The sequence below is a fragment of the Scyliorhinus canicula genome, unplaced genomic scaffold, assembly GCF_902713615.1.
Source record: "Scyliorhinus canicula unplaced genomic scaffold, sScyCan1.1, whole genome shotgun sequence".
Classification (NCBI taxonomy): domain Eukaryota; kingdom Metazoa; phylum Chordata; class Chondrichthyes; order Carcharhiniformes; family Scyliorhinidae; genus Scyliorhinus; species Scyliorhinus canicula.
The window spans coordinates 110286-129744 of record NW_024055498.1 but is presented as its reverse complement, the minus strand read 5'-3'; the positions used below and the strand labels follow the sequence as shown (position 1 = coordinate 129744).

The window sequence follows — 19459 nt, the reverse complement described above, 5'->3', positions numbered from 1 at the left end:
AGCCGGTACGGGAATTGAACCCGTGCTGCTGGCCTGCATTGGTCTGCTTTAAAAGCCAGTGATTTAGCCCAGTGTGCTAAACCAGCCCTGTTTGATTATCTGGCAATTGTGTCTCTGCCTATATATACTATGTTTGTGAACCTGCCTCCACTTCACCTAGGAAGGAGCAGCGCTCCGAAAGCTTGTGATTTCCAATAAACCTGTTGGACTTTACCCTGGTTTTGTGAGACTTCACCCTGTGCCCACCCCAGCCCAGAGGCGACATCTCCACCCCACCAGAAAGATGGCGTCAAACAAGGCCCACCACGAGAAGTTGTGGCTCTGTTCAGCGCAAATATGGGGACGGAGAAGTTATTTCTCATAGTTTCAGCTTGAAAAGGATGTTTTGATGCCTCTCCACCAACCTGGCAGATCTGTCCTCCCGGAGCACCGCCAACTCCGCCGGCACCGACCGCGGCCCCAAGACTCAACAGTGACAGCTGAGCCCCGCCCCTCATTGTCTCCGATTGGCTGGAGGACCAGCCTCTCCCACACGGTTCTCCAGCCCCGCCTCTCATTCACTCCGATTGGTTGGAGGATCAGCCTCTCCGACTTGGTCCTGCAGTCCCGCCCCCACTTTGACCGCCGTCAATCATTCCCAGGGAGCGGGAGCATGCGTGGTGCAGCTGCCAGGGCTGAACATTATTGCGCATGCGCGGAGTCGAGGCCTTTGGCGGAAGGAGCCGGAGAAGCGGAGTCAGCATCAGGCGGTGGGTGGGAGGATTTGGAAACACTTTGTGGATCCGCAAACCCTTCACCATCATTGTCAGCTCCCTGGTTTGCAGCTGCGGGGCTAAAATCAATGAGGACTCTGATCTCTGGCAAGGAAGGAAATTCCCAGTCAGCAGTGGAAGCTGCTTCATTAAATATATTCAAGGCTCAGTTAGATCCGAAAGGCAGTCAAGGGTTATGGGTGACAGGAAGAAAATGAAGTTTAGGGTCACAATCCGATCAGCCATGATCTTATTAAATCGAAGTGCAGGATTGATGGGCCGAATGGCCGATTCCTGCTTCTGAGGATCTTAAGATCTCTCCGTTGAGAAAAGGAAATGCTGTGAACATCTGTCCATCAGCATGATGGGGGAGGATAGGGAGGGTGTATCTTCGATGCAGCAGAGTGAGAATGGAGGGAGTGAGTGTATGTGGGGGAGGGGGGGCGGAGTGAGTGTATGTGGGGGAGGGGGGCGGAGTGAGTATGCGGGGGGGCGCGCGGAGTGAGTGTATGTGGGGGGGGCGGAGTGAGTGTATGTGGGGGGGGGGCGGAGTGAGTGTATGTGGAGGGGCGGAGTGAGTGTATGTGGGGGGGGGGCGGAGTGAATGTATGTGGGGGGGCGGAGTGAGTGTATGTGGGGGGGTGGAGTGAGTGTATGTGGGGGGGCGGAGTGAGTGTATGTGGGGGGCGGAGTGAGTGTATGTGGGGGGGGCGGAGTGAGTGTATGTGGGGGGTGCGGAGTGAGTGTATGTGGGGGGGGTGGAGTGAGTGTATGTGGGAGGGGGGGCGGAGTGAGTGTATGTGGGGGGGGCGGAGTGAGTGTATGTGGGGGGGGCGGAGTGAGTGTATGTGGGAGGGGGGGCGGAGTGAGTGTATGTGGGGGGGCGGAGTGAGTGTATGTGGGGGGGCGGAGTGAGTGTATGTGGGGGGGTGGAGTGAGTGTATGTGGGAGGGGGGGGCGGAGTGAGTGTATGTGGGGGGGTGGAGTGAGTGTATGTGGGAGGGGGGGGGCGGAGTGTGTGTATGTGGGGGGGGGGGGCGGAGTGAATGTATGTGAGTGGGGGGGGAGTTAATGTATGTGAGTGGGGAGGGGGGAGAGTGTATGGAGGGAGCCAGTGTGTGGGGTGGAGAGGAAGGGGGGGTAGGGTATGTGGGGGGGGAGAGGAGTTGGGAGGGAGAGGAGTTGGGAGGGAGAGGAGGGGGTGGGGGTAGGGTGAGGAGGGGGGAGAGGAGAAGGGAGGGGGAGAGAGAGAGAAGAGGAGGGAGGGAGAGAAGAGGAGGGAGGGGGAGAGAGGAGGGAGGGAGAGAAGAGGAGGGAGGGGAGAGAGGAGGGAGGGGGAGAGAGGAGGGAGGGGAGAGAGAAGGGGGGGGGAGAGAAGAGGAGGGGCGAGAGAGGAGGGAGGGGGAGAGAGGAAGAGGAGGGGGAGAGAGAGAAGAGGGAGGGGGAGAGAGAAGAGGGAGGGGGAGAGAGAAGAGGGAGGGGGAGGAGAGAAGAGGGAGGGGGAGAGAGAGAGGGAGGGGGAGGAGAGAGTGGAGGGAGGGGGGGGAGGGGAGAGAGAGTGGAGGGAGGGGGGAGGGGAGAGAGTGGAGGGGGGGGGGAGGGGGAGAGAGTGGAGGGAGGGGGGGAGGGGGAGAGAGTGGAGGGAGGGGGAGAGAGTGGAGGGAGGGGGGAGGGGGAGAGAGTGGGGGGAGGGGGGAGAGAGTGGAGGGGGGGGGAGGGGGAGCGAGTGGGGGAGGGGGGAGAGGGGAGAGAGGGAGGGAGGGGGAGGGGGAGAGAGGGGGGAGGGGGAGAGAGGGGGGAGGGGGGAGAGAGGGGGGAGGGGGAGAGGGAGAGAGGGGGGAGGGGGGGAGGGGAGAGAGAGGGGGGAGGGGGAGAGAGAGGGGGGAGGGGGGAGAGAGAGGGGGAGGGGAGAGAGAGGGGGAGGGGGAGAGAGAGGGGGGAGGGGGAGAGAGAGGGGGAGGGGAGAGAGAGAGAAGAGGAGGGGGAGGGGGGAGGAGGGATATAAAAATATTGAAAATGGGATAAAGGTTGATTGGCTAACAGTCAAACACTGTCCTGTAAGGTAATGAGTCATTTTGCTTCCCAATTGGCCGAGGAAGGCAGTGTGTCACAAGGATGGATGTGTTGACCGATTAATGGCTGGAGGATGGGTCAGGTCATGTGGTCAAACCTCCTGGAATACATTTAATCAAAATTAGTGAGGAAAGAATGTTGTGAATTTCTATCCTAAACTGACAGTGTGGTTTCTGTAAATTTATAGGATACTGGAAGTGGAGGTTTAACAGACGGGAAACAAAAACCAAACGTCACATCGCAATCTGACAGAATCACATCAAAACCTGAATATCAGCAGCATCTGGGTGTGGAAGGTAAAAGGTTTGTCTGTTCTGTCTCTGAGGGAAGATTTCAGGTCTCAGTGTGACTGGAAAAGCCCCGAGATTCACAAACCCTGGTTAGACCAAACCTGGAGAACTGTGTTCAGTTCTGGACAACAAACCTGAGGAAGGATAGAAGGGCCTCGGAGGGAATGTAGCACAGATTATCCTGAGTGATATCTGAACCCTCCGGGGTTAAATTACAAAACTAGATTACACAAAAGAGTCAGAGACATGATGGCACAGAGAAGGGCATTCGGCCTATTGAATCCATGCTAGCTCTCTGGAGCAATCCAGTCAGTCCCATTCTCCTGCTCCCTGTATCCTCGCAGGTTTATTTCCCTCAACTGTGTATCCAATTTCCTTTTGAAATCAAATGATTCATTGTGTCTATTTTCAAACTCCCTGATAGGCAGCAAGTTTCAGGTTATTGCTGCTCGCTGTGTAAAAACATACATCTCATATCACCTCATGTCTCCTGTACCTTTTACATACAAACTAGGAGCAGGCCACTCGGCCCCGCTCCCTTTTAATAAGATTGCTGCTGATCTCATTCTAACCTCAACTCCACATTCCTGCCTTCCCCTGATAACCTTTCACCCCCTTGCTCATCAAGAATCTATCCAGCTCTGCCTTAAAAATATGCAAGAACTCTGCTCCCACTGCCTTTGAAGGACGTGATTGCCAAAGTTTTACAACCCTCTAGAATAAAAAATCCTCATCCCCATCTGAAGTGGGCGACTCCTTATTTTGCAACAGTGATGCCCTTGTTCTCGATTCTCCCACAAGAGAAGACATTCTCTCCACATCCAACTTGTCAAGACCCCTCAGGATCTTATATAGATCAATCCAGGTTTTACCATAAACTTTAAATCCATGTCCCTAGTGCTTGTACGATCAGTGAATGGAAACAGAGTTTCTTTGTCCACCTGATGGAAATCTGCCATAATCTTGTGGACCTGAATCAAATCTCCCCTCAACCTCCTTTGCTGGAACCATTCTGATAAATCTCCTCTGCACCTTCTCCAAGAAACTTCACATCCTTCCTGAACAGTGGTGACCAGAGCTTTATAAAGATTCATAGAATAGAATTAGAACCATAGAATTCCTGCACTGCAGGAGGAGGCTATTCGGCCCATCGAGTCTGCACTGATTCTCTGAAAGGGCACCCTGCCTAGGCCCACACCCCTACCCTGTCCCTGTAACCCCATAGCCCCACCTATGGTTGACCATGATAAATTGTCCTTAGCATCCAAAAAGGTTAGGAGGGGTTAATGGGCTCCGGGGATAGGGTAGAAGTGAGGGCTTAATGTGGGTCGGTGCAGTCTCAATGGCCTCCTTCTGCACTGTATGTTCTAAACTTATTTTTTAAAAGGCACACAACCCAGAATTGCCGAGCAGAAACTGGTCGTCAAACTCTTCTCGCATGAGGCCGGCCTGAACCGGGATCTCGGGTTCATATCACATTACATGTAACCCCCACCATACTGCCCGGATTTACAGAATCCTACTCACTGTCCTGGTTTGAGACAATTCGCACCTCGATTACCTGTGATTATCCCTCACTCCACTCACACTGTTCCTGTAGAGACTCACATTCCAGCTGTAATTATCTGGCAATTGTGTCTCTGCCTATCTACGCACGCGCGTAGATAAGCAGCACGGTAGCATGGTGGTTAGCATAAATGCTTCACAGCTCCAGGGTCCCAGGTTCGGTTCCCGGCTGGGTCACTGTCTGTGTGGAGTCTGCACGTCCTCCCCGTGTGTGCGTGGGTTTCCTCCGGGTGCTCCGGTTTCCTCCCACAGTCCAAAGATGTGCGGGTTAGGTGGATTGGCCATGCTAAATTGCCCTGTAATGTCCTTAAAAGTAAGGTTAAGTGGGGGGGGGGGGGTGGGGGGTTGGGGTTGTTGGGTTACGGGTATAGAGTGTATACGTGGGTTTGAGTAGGGTGATCATTGCTCGGCACAACATCGAGGGCCGAAGGGCCTGTTCTGTGCTGTACTGTTCTATGTATCTACGCTGTACCTGTGAACCTGCCTCCACTTCACCTGAGGAAGGAATCGCTGTCCGAAAGCTTGTGATTTCCAATAAACCTGTTGGACTTTACCCTGGTTTTGTGAGACTTCTCCCTGTGCTCACCCCAGCCCAGAGGCGGCATCTCCACCCCACCAGAAAGATGGCGTCAACCAAGGCCTATCACGAGAAGTTGTGACCTTGTTCGGTGCAAATATGGGGACTGAGAAGTTATTTCTCATGGTTTCAGCTTGAAAAGGATGTTTTGATGCCTCTCCACCAACCTGGCACCTCCCGGAGCACCGCCAACTCCCCCGGAACCGACCGCGGCCTCGAGACAGCTCAGCCCCGCCCCTCATTGTCTCCAATTGGCTGGAGGACCAGCCTTTCTCACTTGGTCCTCCGGACCCGCCCCTCTTTCTATTGGTTCACAACTGCCGTCAATCATTCCCAGGGAGCTGGAGCATGCGTGGTGCAGCTGCCAGGGCTGAACATTATTGCGCATGCGCGGAGTCGAGGCCTTTGGCGGAAGGAGCCGGAGAAGCAGAGTCAGCGTCAGGCGGTGGGTGGGAGGATTTGGAAACACTTTGTGGATCCGCAAACCCTTCACCATCATTGTCAGCTCCCTGGTTTGCAGCTGCGGAGCTCAGATCAATGAGGACTCTGATCTCTGGCAAGGAAGGAAATTCCCAGTCAGCAGTGGAAGCTGCTTCATTAAATATATTCAAGGCTCAGTTAGATCCAAAAGGCAGTCAAAGGTTATGGGTGACAGGAAGAAAATGAAGTTTAGGGTCACAATCCGATCAGCCATGATCTTATTAAATAGAAGAGCAGGATTGATGGGCCGAATGGCCTACTGCTCCTGAGGATCTTAAGATCTCTCCGTTGAGAATATGAAATGCTGGGCAGATCTGTCCATCAGCATGAGTTAGCACCTTCAGGAGAATAGGGAGGGTGTATCTTCGATGCAGCAGAGTGAGAATGGAGGGAGTGAGTATGTGGGGGAGGGGGGGGAGTGAGTGTATGTGGGGGAGGGGGCGGAGTGAGTGTATGTGGGGGGGGAGGGAGTGAGTGTATGTGGGGGGGAGGGAGTGTATATGGGGGAGGGAGTGTGTATTGGGGGAACGAGTGTGTGTGGGGGGGGGGGGGTGCAGGGAGGAAGCAGGGATGGAAATTCAGGTCTGGGGGAATGAGAAAGCAAGTTCCACAGCAACTAAAATTATCTTCTGAATTTCTGAGCTGCACTGAGTGATGACATTTATAAACTCCTTCAACAGGATATTAAAAGGAGACGATTTGCTGCGAGAAATCTCAAACCAAACTTCACGTCAAGATCTGACAGATTTGTTAGGACGGGGAAAACCATCGGCCATTTTACCATCAGTGTGACTGGAAAAGCATCAAGTCACGGACACCCGCACCATGGGGAATCCGTGGAAATGTGAGGATTGTGGGAAGGGATTCACTTTCCCATCTCGGCTGGAAACTCATCGACGCACTCACACCGGGGAGAGACCGTTCATCTGTTCTCAGTGCGAGAAGGGATTTAGAACTTCATCCAACCTGCGGACACACCAGCGAGTTCACAGCGAGGTGACACCGTTCATCTGCTCCGAGTGTGGGAAAGGATTTACTACTTCACCCGGCCTACGCAAACACCAGCAAGTTCACACTGGGGAGAAACCGTTTACCTGCTCCATGTGTTTGAAGGCATTCGGATGTCAATACAACCTGCAGAGACACCAGCAAGTTCACACTGGGGAGAGACCATTCACTTGCTCCGTGTGTGGGAAGCGATTCGTTGACTCATCCAGCCTGCTTGCACACTTGCGTGTTCACACTGGGGAGAGGCCATTCACCTGTTCTGACTGTGGGAAGGGATTCACTCAGTTATCCAGCCTGCAGAGACACCAGCAAGTTCACTCTGGGGAGAGACCATTCACCTGCACTGTGTGTGGGAAGGGATTTGGAGATCCATCCAGCCTAGTCAGACACTGGCGAGTCCACACTGGGGAGAAGCCATTCACCTGCTCCTTGTGTGGGAAGGGATTCATTCAGTTATCCAATCTGCAAAAACACCAGCGAGTTCACACTGGGGAAAGACCATTCATCTGCTCTGTGTGTGGGAAGGGATTTACCAATTCATCCAACTTGCTAACACACCAGCGACTTCACACTGATGAGAAGCCGTTTATCTGCTCCGTGTGTGGGAAAGGATTTAAACGTTCAGCCCACCTTCAGATACACCAGCGAGTTCACAAGTCATTACAGGGGTTGGACTCTGCTGTTGTTGCTGCTGTTAATCACATCCAGGACTGACCCATGTTCATTCTGACAGTTAGTGCTGTTAGAGTCGGAGGGTTTGTTTCTGTTGCACTGGCTGGTGTCGGAATTTTCATTCCAGTGACTGAATCTCTGAGTGAGGGCACATTTCCACTGAAATGATTCACAGAAGCAGATGTAATGTATTAATTTTATCTTGCACAGTTGTGATGAATGTTTATTATATTAAATATATTGTATTGTAGGGACATTGGAACCGAAGTAGGCCATTCAGCCCCTCGAGCCATTCAGCCCCTCGAGCCTTTCAATGAGATCATTGCTGATCTGTGGCCTAACTCCACACACCTGCCTTTGGCCCATGTCCCTGAATATCTTTGCTCAACACAAATCTATCTATCTCCGATTTAGAATGAACAACAGCTTCTAGCTGTTTGTGGGAGAGAGTTCCAAGATGTGTAGGTTATGTTAAGGGGTTATTGGGACAGGGCAGGGGGGTGGGGATGGTGCAGACTCGATGGACTGAATGGCTTCCTTCTGCACTGTCAGGATCCTATGATTCTATCCTTTTTTGGTTCAAAATGAATAACCGCACTCTTGCTGACATTGAATTCCATCTGCCACAATTTTGCCCATTCTCCTCGTCTGTCAAAATCTTCCTGCAATTTTATGCTATCATCTAGACTGTCTACAATGCCACCTAACTTTGTATCGTCTGCAGATTTGTATATATGGCTTTCTATGCCATCCAAGTCGTTCATGAATAATGTGACTAATTGAGGTCCTGTCACAGATCCCTGTGATACACCATTAGTCACATCCTGCCAATTAGAGTACTTCCCATTATCCCCACTCTGTCACCTGCCACTCAACCAATTCCTAACCATGTCACTGATTTTCCCACAACTCCATGGGCTTTCACTTCAGTTAACAGACTCTTATGTGGGACTTGGTCAAATGCCTCTGGCCGTCCAAGTTAATAACATCAATAGACATTCTCCTGTCCACTAGCTCATTCACCTCTTCAAAATATTCACTGAGATTTGTCAGGTATAACCTTCCCTTCACTAATCCATGCTGGCTCTCCCTGATTGATCAAAATCCTTCGAGCTGTTTAGTTACCCCTCTCCCTGAGTATAGAATCTGGAAATTTCCCCACCACAGATGTTCGGCAAAGTGGTCTGTAATTTCCTGGTTTCCCCCTTTGACTCTTTTTAAAAAGTGGAGTGACGTGGGCAATTTTTCAATCCAGGGAGACTACTCCTGAATCTAGGGAACTCTGAAAGTTTATAGTTCGGGCATCTACAATGTGCCTCCCGACTTCCTTTAACACCCTTGTCTGGTCCATCGGGCAGGAGATACAGAAGTCTGAGAACACACCCGAACAGACTCAAAAACAGCTTCTTCCCCAGTGTCACCAGACTCCTAAATGACCCTCTTATTGACTGACCTCATTAACACTACACCCTGTATGCTTCATCCGATGCCAATGCTTATGTATGATGTGGAGATGCCGGCGTTGGACTGGGGTGAGCACAGTAAGAAGTCTTACAGCATCAGGTTAAAGTCCAACAGGTTTGTTTCAAACAAGAGCTTTCGGAGCACTGCTCCTTCCTCAGGTGAATGCCATTCACCCGAGGAAGGAGCTGCGCTCTGAAAGCTCGGGTTTGAAACAAACCTGTTGGACTTTAACCTTATGTTGTAAGACTTCTAACATTGCTTATGTAGTTACATTGTATATCTTGTGTTGCCCTATTTTGTATTTTCTTGAATTTTGTTTAATTCCCTTTTCTTCCCATGTACTGAATGATCTGTTGAGCTGCTTGCATAAAAATACTTTTCACTGTACCTCAGTACACGTGACAATAAACAAATCCAATCCAATCCTGGTGATTTGTCATTCTTTAGTGCCATTAATTTCCTAATTACTGATGCTATACGCACGTTAATTGTATTCAGTCCCTGTCCTCTATCGACTACTAATTTTTTCGGGACTTCCGGCAAGTTATCGTTCTTTTCAACTGTAAACACTGAGGCAAAGTAATTGTTCAACATGTCTGCCATTTCCCCATGATCACTGACAATATCCCCATTTTCAGCTTTTATTGCGCCTACATTACTCTTGTCCACCCGCTTTCCCTTTATATAACTGTAACATTTCTTCTTATTGATTTTGATGTCCCTTCCAAGTTTCCTTTCATAATCCCGTTTAGAAGCTCTTATAAGCTGCTTTACTGGCCTTTGTATCTATCCCATTTGTCCGGATCTGTGCATGTTTTGCATCATGTTGTGCATTTTTGTACTCCCTCACTTTTAGTTTTATGCTGCCCCTAACTTCGTTAGTTGTCCAGGACTATTTTTTTGTGTGAAGTGGAGTCTTTTCCTCTGAGGGATATATACTCACTCTATATCTCATTAAATGTTTCTTTAAATATTCATTGATCTTCAGTTGTTAAACAGATGATCCCAGTTTACCGTGGACGGTCTCTGTCTCATCCCGTTAAAGTCAGCCTTACCCAAATCTAAAATTCTAGTATCTGAATCATGCTTTTCACTTTCAAATGTAACATTGAATTCAATCATGTTATGATCACTATTTGATAAATGCTCGCGCACAGTTAGGCTCCTACTTAAATTTGGTTCATTACTCAGAACTAAATCTAATATTTCCTGCCCCCTTGTTACATCTGGAACATATTGCTGCAGGTAACTATCCCGGACACATTCCAGAAATTCCCTATCTTTCTGACAGCTGCTTGTCTGCCTCTCCCAATCTGTCTCAGTTAAAATCCCCCGTTAATACGACTTTGCCTAATTTCTGCATTTATATAATCCAGCACCTTAGAACTGCTATCTGGGTGTCGATACACAACACCCATTACAGTTTAGAACTTTTTCTGTTCCTCAGTTCCACCCATATGGTCTCCACTTGATATTTTCCCCTCATTCTATCCTCCCTCATCATTGAGGTGGTAGTATTTTTTTTTTAATAAAAATTTTTAAAATACCCAATTAATTTTTTTCAATTAAGGGGCAATTTAGCATGGCCAATCCACACACCCAGCACATCTTTTGGGTTGTGGGGACGAAACTCATGCAAACACGGGGAGAATTCACAAACTCCACATGGACAGTAACCCACAGCCGGGATTAAACCAGGGTCGTCAGTGCCGTGAGGCAGCAGTGCTAACCACTGCGCCACCATGCTGCGGTGATAGGATTTCCAAGCAGTAAGGCTACTCCACTCCCTTGGCCATCTTCCCTGTTCCTCCTGTAAACTTTATAACCGGTATATTTAATTTCCCAGTCCTGACCATCTGGCAGCCATATCTCCATAATCGCTGTCGCTATGGAGGCCAAATCACTAAGTGTCTTTAAGGCAGAGTTGGAACTGGGCAGAACGGTGGCGCAATGGTTAGCACTGCTGCCTCACGGCGCCACGATCCCAGGTTCGATCCCGGCTCTGGGTCACTGTCCATGTGGTGTTTGCACATTTTCCCGCGCTTTTCAAGGAGACACATCCTGAGTGAGGCACATCGAGAGTGGGATTGCAACTTGGTAATTTGGTGCAGTGAAGTAATTCAGTGCAGAGTGAGAGAAGGTGCTTTTTAACCCTGGTAAGTGACTGGTAAGTAGTTTTTCTTTTCATTGTCTAATTTATTTATTTTTATTTTGAAATTGTTGTTGTATACGTTTACCTAAGGTTTAAGACATGGCAGGAGATCCCAGACCCGTGTCATGCTCCTCGTGTGCGATGTGGGAGCTCAGGGACACGTCCACTGTCTCTGGCTCTTTCACGTGCAAGAAGTGTGTTCAGTTGCAGCTCCTGTTAGACCGCTTGACGGCTCTGGAGCTGCGGATGGACTCACTTTGGAGCATCCGCGATGCTGAGGAGGTCGTGGATAGCACGTTTAGCGAGTTGGTCACACCGCAGGTGAAAATTAATGAGGGAGATAGAAAATGGGTGACCAAAAGAAAGAGCAAGAGTAGGAAGGCAATGCAGGTGTCCCCTGCGGTCATCTCCCTGCAAAACAGATATACCGCTTTGGATACTGTTGAGGGAGATGGCTCACCAGGGGAAGGCAGCAGCAGCCAGGTTCATGGCATCATGGCTGGCTCTGCTGCACAGCAGGGCAGGAAGAAAAATGGCAGGGCTATAGTGATAGTGGACTCGATCGTAAGGGGAATAGACAGGCGGTTCTGTGGACGCAATCGAGACTCCAGGATGGTATGCTGCCTCCCTGGTGCAAGGGTCAAGGATATCTCGGAGCGGCTGCAGGACATTCTGGGGGGGGGGGGGGGGGGGAGGGTGAACAGCCAGCTGTCGTGGTGCACATAGGCACCAACGATATAGGTAAAAAACGGGATGAGGTCCTACAAGCGGAATTCAGGGAGTTAGGAGTTAAACTAAAAAGTAGGACCTCAAAGGTAGTAATCTCAGGATTGCTACCAGTTCCACGAGCTAGTCAGAGTAGGAATGTCAGGATAGATAGGATGAATGCGTGGCTCGAGAGATGGTGCAAGAGGGAAGGATTCAAATTCCTGGGGCATTGGGACCGGTTCTGGGGGAGGTGGGACCAGTACAAACCGGACGGTCTGCACCTGGGCAGGACTGGAACCGATGTCCTGGGGGGGTGTTTTCTAGAGCTGTTGGGGAGGGTTTAAACTAATGTGGCAGGGGGATGGGAATCGATGCAGGAAGTTGGAAGGTAGTAAAACAGGGACAGAAGCAAAAGGAAGTAAGGGGAAAAGTGCAAGGCAGAGAAGACATAGTCAAAATCTAAAAGGGCGACAGTACAAGGTACAGTGACTGAGGGGAGCTCAGTGAATAGCCCCAGTAATAACAAAATGAATAAAACTGGATATGTTAAGATTCAAAACAGAGGTAAAAAAACCAACATAAGTGTACTTTACCTGAATGCTCGTAGTATTCTGAATAAAGTAAATGAGTTGATGGCACAAATCATCGTAAATGACTATGATTTAGTGGCCATTACTGAAACATGGTTAAAGGATGGTCACGACTGGGAGTTAAATATCCGAGGGTATCAAACTATTCGGAAGGACAGAGTGGATGGTAAGGGAGGTGGTGTTGCTCTGTTATTTAAGGATGACATCCGGGCAATAGTAACGGATGACATCAGTGCTATGGAGGATAAGGTTGAATCCATTTGGGTGGAAATCAGGAATAGTAAGGCGAAAAAGTCACTGATAGGAGTAGTCTATCGGCCACCAAATAGTAACGTTATGGTGGGGCAGGCAATAAACAAAGAAATAACTGATGCATGTAGAAATGGTACAGCAGTTATCATGGGGGATTTTAATCTACATGTCGATTGGTTTAACCAGGTCGGTCAAGGCAACCTTGAGGAGGTGTTTCTAGAATGTATCCGCGATAGTTTCCTAGAACAGTATGTAATGAAACCTACGAGGGAACAAGCGGTCCTAGATCTTGTCCTGTGTAATGAGACAGGATTGATTCATGATCTCATAGTTAGGGATCCTCTCGGAAGGAGCGATCACAATATGGTGGAATTTAAAATACAGATGGAGGGTGAGAAAGTAAAATCAAATACTAGTGTTTTGTGTTTAAACAAAGGAGATTACAAGGGGATGAGAGAAGAACTAGCTAAGGTAGACTGGGAGCTAAGACTTTATGGTGGAACAGTTGAGGAACAGTGGAGAACCTTCCAAGCTATTTTTCACAGTGCTCAGCAAAGGTTTATACCAACAAAAAGGAAGGACGGTAGAAAGAGGGAAAATTGACCGTGGATATCTAAGGAAATAAGGGAGAGTATCAAATTGAAGGAAAAAGCATATAAAGTGGCAAAGATTGCTGGGAGATTAGAGGACTGGGACATCTTTAGGGGGCAACAGAAAGCTACTAAAAAAGCTACAAAGAAGAGTAAGATAGAGTGTGAGAGTAAACTTGCTCAGAATATAAAAACAGACAGTAAAAGTTTTTACAAATATATAAAACAAAAAAGAGTGGCTAAGGTAAATATTGGTCCTTTAGAGGATGAGAAGGGAGTTTTAATAATGGGAAATGAGGAAATGGCTGAGGAACTGAACAGGTTTTTTGGGTCGGTCTTCACAGTGGAAGACACAAAATACATGCCAGCGACTGATAGAAATGAGGCGATGACAGGTGAGGACCTTGAGAGGATTGTTATCACTAAGGAGGTAGTGATGGGCAAGCTAATGGGGCTAAAGGTAGACAAGTCTCCTGGCCCTGATGGAATGCATCCCAGAGTGCTAAAAGAGATGGCTAGGGAAATTGCAGATGCACTAGTGATAATTTACCGAAATTCACTAGACTCTGGGGTGGTCCCGGTGGATTGGAAATTAGCAAACGTGACACCACTGTTTAAAAAAGGAGGTAGGCAGAAAGCAGGAAATTATAGGCCAGTGAGCTTAACTTCGGTAGTAGGGAAGATGCTGGAATCTATCATCAAGGAAGAAATAGCGAGGCATCTGGATAGAAATTGTCCCATTGGGCAGTCGCAGCATGGGTTCAGGTCATGCCTAACTAATTTAGTGGCATTTTTTGAGGACATTACCAGTGCAGTAGATAATGGGGAGTTGATGGATGTGGTATATCTGGATTTCCAGAAAGCCTTTGACAAGGTGCCACACAAAAGGTTGCTGCATAAGATAACGATGCATGGCGTTAAGGGTAAAGTAGCAGCATGGATAGAGGATTGGTTAATTAATAGAAAGCAAAGAGAGGGGATTAATGGGTGTTTCTCTGGTTGGCAATCAGTAGCTAGTGGTGTCCCTCAGGGATCCGTGTTGGGCCCACAATTGTTCACAATTTACATAGATGATTTGGAGTTGGGTACCAAGGGCAATGTGTCCAAGTTTGCAGATGACACTAAGATGAGTGGTAAAGCAAAAAGTGCAGAGGATACTGGAAGTCTGCAGAGGGATTTGGATAGGTTAAGTGAATGGGCTAGGGTCTGGCAGATGGAATACAATGTTGACAAATGTGAGGTCATCCATTTTGGTAGGAATAACAGCAAACAGGATTATTATTTAAACGATAAAATATTAAAGCATGCCGCTGTGCAGAGAGACTTGGGTGTGCTAGTGCATGAGTCACAGAAGGCTGGTTTACAGGTGCAACAGGTGATTAAGAAGGCAAATGGAATTTTGTCCTTCATTGCTAGAGGGATGGAGTTTAAGATAGGGAGGTTATGTTGCAATTGTATAAGGTGTTAGTGAGGCCACACTTGGAGTATTGTGTTCAGTTTTGGTCTCCTTACTTGAGAAAGGACGTACTGGCACTGGAGGGTGTGCAGAGGAGATTCACGAGGTTAATCCCAGAGCTGAAGGGGTTGGATTATGAGGAGAGGTTGAGAAGACCGGGACTGTACTCGTTGGAATTTAGAAGGATGAGGGGGGGATCTTATAGAAACATTAAAAATTATGAAGGGAATAGATAGGATAGATGCGGGCAGGTTGTTTCCACTGGCGGGTGACAGCAGAACTAGGGGGCATAGCCTCAAAATAAGGGGAAGTAGATTTAGGACTGAGTTTAGGAGGAACTTCTTCACCCAAAGGGTTGTGAATCTATGGAATTCCTTGCCCAGTGAAGCAGTTGAGGCTCCTTCATTACATGTTTTTAAGGTAAAGATAGATCGTTTTTTGAAGAATAAAGGGATTAAGGGTTATGGTGTTCGGGCCGGAAAGTGGAGCTGAGTCCACAAAAGATCAGCCATGATCTCATTGAATGGCGGAGCAGGCTCAAGGGGCCAGATGGCCTACTCCTGCTCCTAGTTCTTATGTTCAAGAGTCTTCATTACTTGGCCAGCAAGGAAGACCTTTGGAACCTCGACTTTTATCCCCAATGTGACCATTACCTCATGTCAGAGTTGGGCCTGTTGTAACATAACCATTGATCAATTGGACACTAGTTAAATTTAATTGCTGTCACCACCTTCTTTCATTACTTTTGACAGGAATACAATCGAACAGTTTCATAACAGCCCTTTACCTGATTCTGCACAATTCCTTACATAGTTTTAAATGTTGAGGCTAATCAGAGTTGGAAGGTCTCTCTTGCCGCTATATTTATCCTCATTGCACATTCTTTATATACACAGCAATGAAGCTTTTACATTTTTACAACAAATAAAACTCAAACTTTTACTATAACTACTAATTCATTATTGTTTAATTGTAAATCAATTAAGGATCACTGCTTATTTAATCATCTGTTACAGACTGGTAGCTAATTAATACAGTAATTTTTAATTGATACATTTGATACAAGATACACTAGTTCTCTACGCTTCACCTTGGATCTGTGTCTATGTATTTACATTGTGTATTTATCGTATGTCTGAGTTTTTTCAAGTATGGAATGATCTTTCTTGACTGTACGCAGAACAAAACCTTTCACTGTACCTCGGTACACGTGACAATAAATCAAATCCATTCAAAGAGACAGTTTCTTACTCGTCTTCAGATTGAACAATGCGCCTTCTTAAAAATTATTCATTCATGGGAGGTGGGTGTCACTGGCTGGACCAGCATTTACTGCTCATTCCAATTGCCCCTGAACTGCGTGTCTTGTGAGGCTATTTCAGAGGGCACTTACAAATCAACCACAAAATTGCTGTGGATCTGGAGTCACGTGTAGGCCAGGCCACGTAAGGAGAGCAGATTTCCTGAAGGACATTAATGAACCAGATGGGTTTTTACACCAATCAACAATGTCATAACTTCAGATTTTATTCAAATTCAATATCTGTCATCGGCAGATTTGATCCCAGATCCCCAGAGCAACCAACTAACTGGAGTCCCTCATCTCTGGTGCCATTCTCGTTAATGTTCTCTACACCCTCTCGAAGAACTTCACGTTTTTCCTAAAGTGTGGGGCCCATATCTAGGGTTCCATTCTCAAGGGATAGAATTGAAAAGCACGGAGGAAATGTTCAACCTGTTTAAAACGATGGTTCGACGACACTGGGAGCTCTGTCAACATTGGTGATCTCCATTTAGAGAAAGGAAATAGAGGCACTGGAGAAGGTGCAACAAAGATTCATAATGTACAGAACTGAGAGCATTTAACACTCAGGAAAGGCTGGGGCTGCTTTTTTCTGGAAAAGAGAAGACTGATGGGTGACCTGATGGAAATCTTTAAGATTATGAAGGGATTCAATAATCCAATAGGAATTTCAATAGGCACCTCATTACCCAGCGAGTGGTGAGAATGTGAAACTCGCTACCACAGCGAGTGGTTGAGGTGAACAGCATGAATACCTTCAACATAAAGCTAGATACGTACATGAGGAAGAAAGGAATAGAAGGAGATGCTGGTGGGGAGAGATGTAGAGGGGTGGGTGGAGGCTCATGTGGAGCATAAATACTGAGACAGACCACGGCTAACCTCAGCCGGTATGGGAATTTCACCTGTGCTGTTGGTGTCACTCAGGACAAACCAGCCAACTGAGCTAACCGATCCCCGTGTAATTCTGTAATAATTCCATAAATATTAGTGATTGCCTGTCACCTGCCACATTATTGAATGTAGTTTCTCAGTGCACCTCAGATAACTTGCCCCTCATTCCCTGATAGTTTCTTCTGTGCGAAGCGCCAAGATCAATTAAGCAAAAGAACCATGTAACCACCGTAGCCCATCTTCATGGCAATGTGGCATATTTTGGGGGTTTCCAAACAGAAATGGTACAGAAACATCTTCTAACCGCCAAACACCCTTTCACTCTTTGATTCTTGTGAAATGTGCAACCAGATATTTGCAAGAAGGCTCAGAGAGAATCACCCCACTGGGGGAGAAGCCATGAGACTGGCCAGTCCAGCAGAAAGAAACCCTCTGACCATCCCCATTGACCAACAGAATGAACAAAATGTAGTCCTGGATGCAATTGACAACAGAAACAATAACAGCAGAATCCTGTAATCAGTTGTGAACTTGTTGGTGTCTCAGAAAGTGTGATGAAGTGGGCAGCATGGTGGCACAGTTGTTAGCATTGCTGCATCACAGCACCGATGTCTCAGGTTCGATCGCGACACTGGGTCACTGTCCGTGTGTAGTTTGCACGTTGTCTCCGTGTGGAGACAACTTCTCCCCGTGTTGCGTGGGTTTCGCCCCTACAACCCAAAGATGTGCAGGGTAGGTAGATTGGCCACGCTAAATTGCCCCTTCATTGGAAAAAAAGAATTCGGTTCACTAAATTGATATTTTAAAAAAGTGCGATGAATTACAAAACCCCTTCACACATTGAGAGCAGGCGAACAGCCTCTCTCCAGTGTGAACTCCCTGGTGTGACTGCAGACGGCATAACCGAGTGAATCACGCAAATAGATGTAAACAGGTGTGCGATAATCCGGATTGTGGAGACATGGCTGCAGGATGACCAGGGATGGGAATTGAATATATTCAGTATTTAGGAAGGATTAACAAAAAGGAAAAGGCAGTGGAGTGGCAGAGGAAATGAATGCAATTGTGGGGAAGGATATCTGCGTGGGTAGAGCTGATAAACACCAAAGGGACACGGAAATTAATGGGCATTGTATATATACCCCCAAACTGCAGTGGTGATGTTGGGAATGGCCTAATACAGGAAATTAGGCTGATTGTAAAAGTTTCTATCGGTGTGTGAAGAGAAAAAGATTGAAGACAAATGTAGGTTCCTTACAGTCAGAAACAGGGGAATGTATAATAGGGGACAAAGAAATGGCCGAGCAAATAAATACATAATTTAGTTCTGTCTTCAGAAATGAGGGCACAAATCAGACACCAGAAATGTTGGGGAACGCAGGATTAAGTGAGAGGGAGGAACTGAAGGAGATCAATATTAGGAGAGAAATAGTGTTGGGGAAACTGATGGGATTGGAGGCTGATAAATTCCCAGGGCCTGATAATCTGCAACCAAAAGTAATTAAGGAAGTGGTTCTAGAAATAGTGGATGCATTCGTGGTCATCTTCCAGGATTCTATAGACTCTGAAACAGTTCCTGCAGATTGGAGGGTGGCTTATGTAATTCCACTATTTAAAAAGCGAGATAGAGAGAAAACAGGGAATTACAGACCAGTAAGCCTGACATCGGCAAAATTCTAGAATCAATTATCAAAGACTTTTATAGCAAAGCACTAAGAAATCAGTGGCAGGATCGGACAGAGTCAGCATGGATTTCTGAAGGGGAAACCTTGCTTGATAAATCAACTGGAATTCTTCGAGGGTGTAACTGGTAGAGTTGACGAGGGGCAGCCAGTGGATGTGGTATATTTGGACTTTCAGATGGCTTTTGACAAAGTCCCGCAGAAGAGATTAGTGTGTAAAATTAAAGCACATGGGATTAGGAGTAGTGTGTTGAGGTAGGTAGAAAATTGGTTGGCAGACAGGAAACAGAGAGTAGGAATTAATGGCTTTTATTCAAATTGGCAGGCAGTGACTAGTGGGGTACCAAAGGGATCGGTGCTCGGACCAAGATATTCAGAAGATAGATTAATGATTTACAAAACAATGTAAAATACCCAATTTTTTTATGCAATTAAGGGGAAATTTAGTGTGGCCAATTCACCTACCCTACACATCTTTGGGTTATGGGAGTGAGACTCACGCAGACACGGGGAGAATGGCCATAAATTAGGAGAGAATGTGCATCCTCGTACACCAGTCACTGAAGGTAAGCATGCAGCTACAGCAGGCGGTAAAGAAGGCAAATGCTATGCTAGCCTTCATTGAGAGCGGATTCGAGTACAGGAGCAGGGATATCTTGCTGTCATTATACAGGGCCTTGGTGAGGCCATAACTGGAATATTGTGAGCCGTTTTGATCTCTTTATCAAAGGAAGGATGTTCTTGCTCTAGAGGGAGTGCAGCGAGCGTTTACCAGACTTATTCCTGGGATGATGGGACTGACGTATGAAAGATTGAATCAGTTAGGATTGTATTCGCTGGAGTTCAGAAGAATGGGGGATCTCATAGAAACCTATAATATTCTAACAGGACTTGACAGGATAGATGCAGGAAAGACTTTCCCGGTAGTGGGAGTGTACAGAACCAGAGGT

General features: G+C 47.4%; 1 protein-coding gene across 1 annotated transcript; it reads left to right on the top strand.

Moving 5' to 3' along the window:
* Window positions 1-691: 691 nt before the first annotated feature.
* LOC119960355 (gastrula zinc finger protein XlCGF49.1-like) lies at window positions 692-10310 on the top strand. The gene is made up of 4 exons (XM_038788096.1): window positions 692-749; window positions 3013-3121; window positions 6419-7306; window positions 10259-10310. Exons 3-4 carry the CDS (start codon window positions 6564-6566, stop codon window positions 10308-10310), a joined length of 795 nt encoding a protein of 264 aa, XP_038644024.1. The 5' UTR covers window positions 692-749; window positions 3013-3121; window positions 6419-6563.
* The last annotated feature ends 9149 nt before the right edge of the window (window positions 10311-19459 follow it).

Bases quoted from the DNA above. Each gene is read 5' to 3' on its own strand.
- LOC119960355 (XM_038788096.1), top strand. From the start codon at position 6,564: ATGGGGAATCCGTGGAAATGTGAGGATTGTGGGAAGGGATTCACTTTC. The intron at 7,307-10,258 runs GCGACTTCACAC...TATATAATCCAG, and splicing joins TCCAACTTGCTAACACACCA to CACCTTAGAACTGCTATCTG.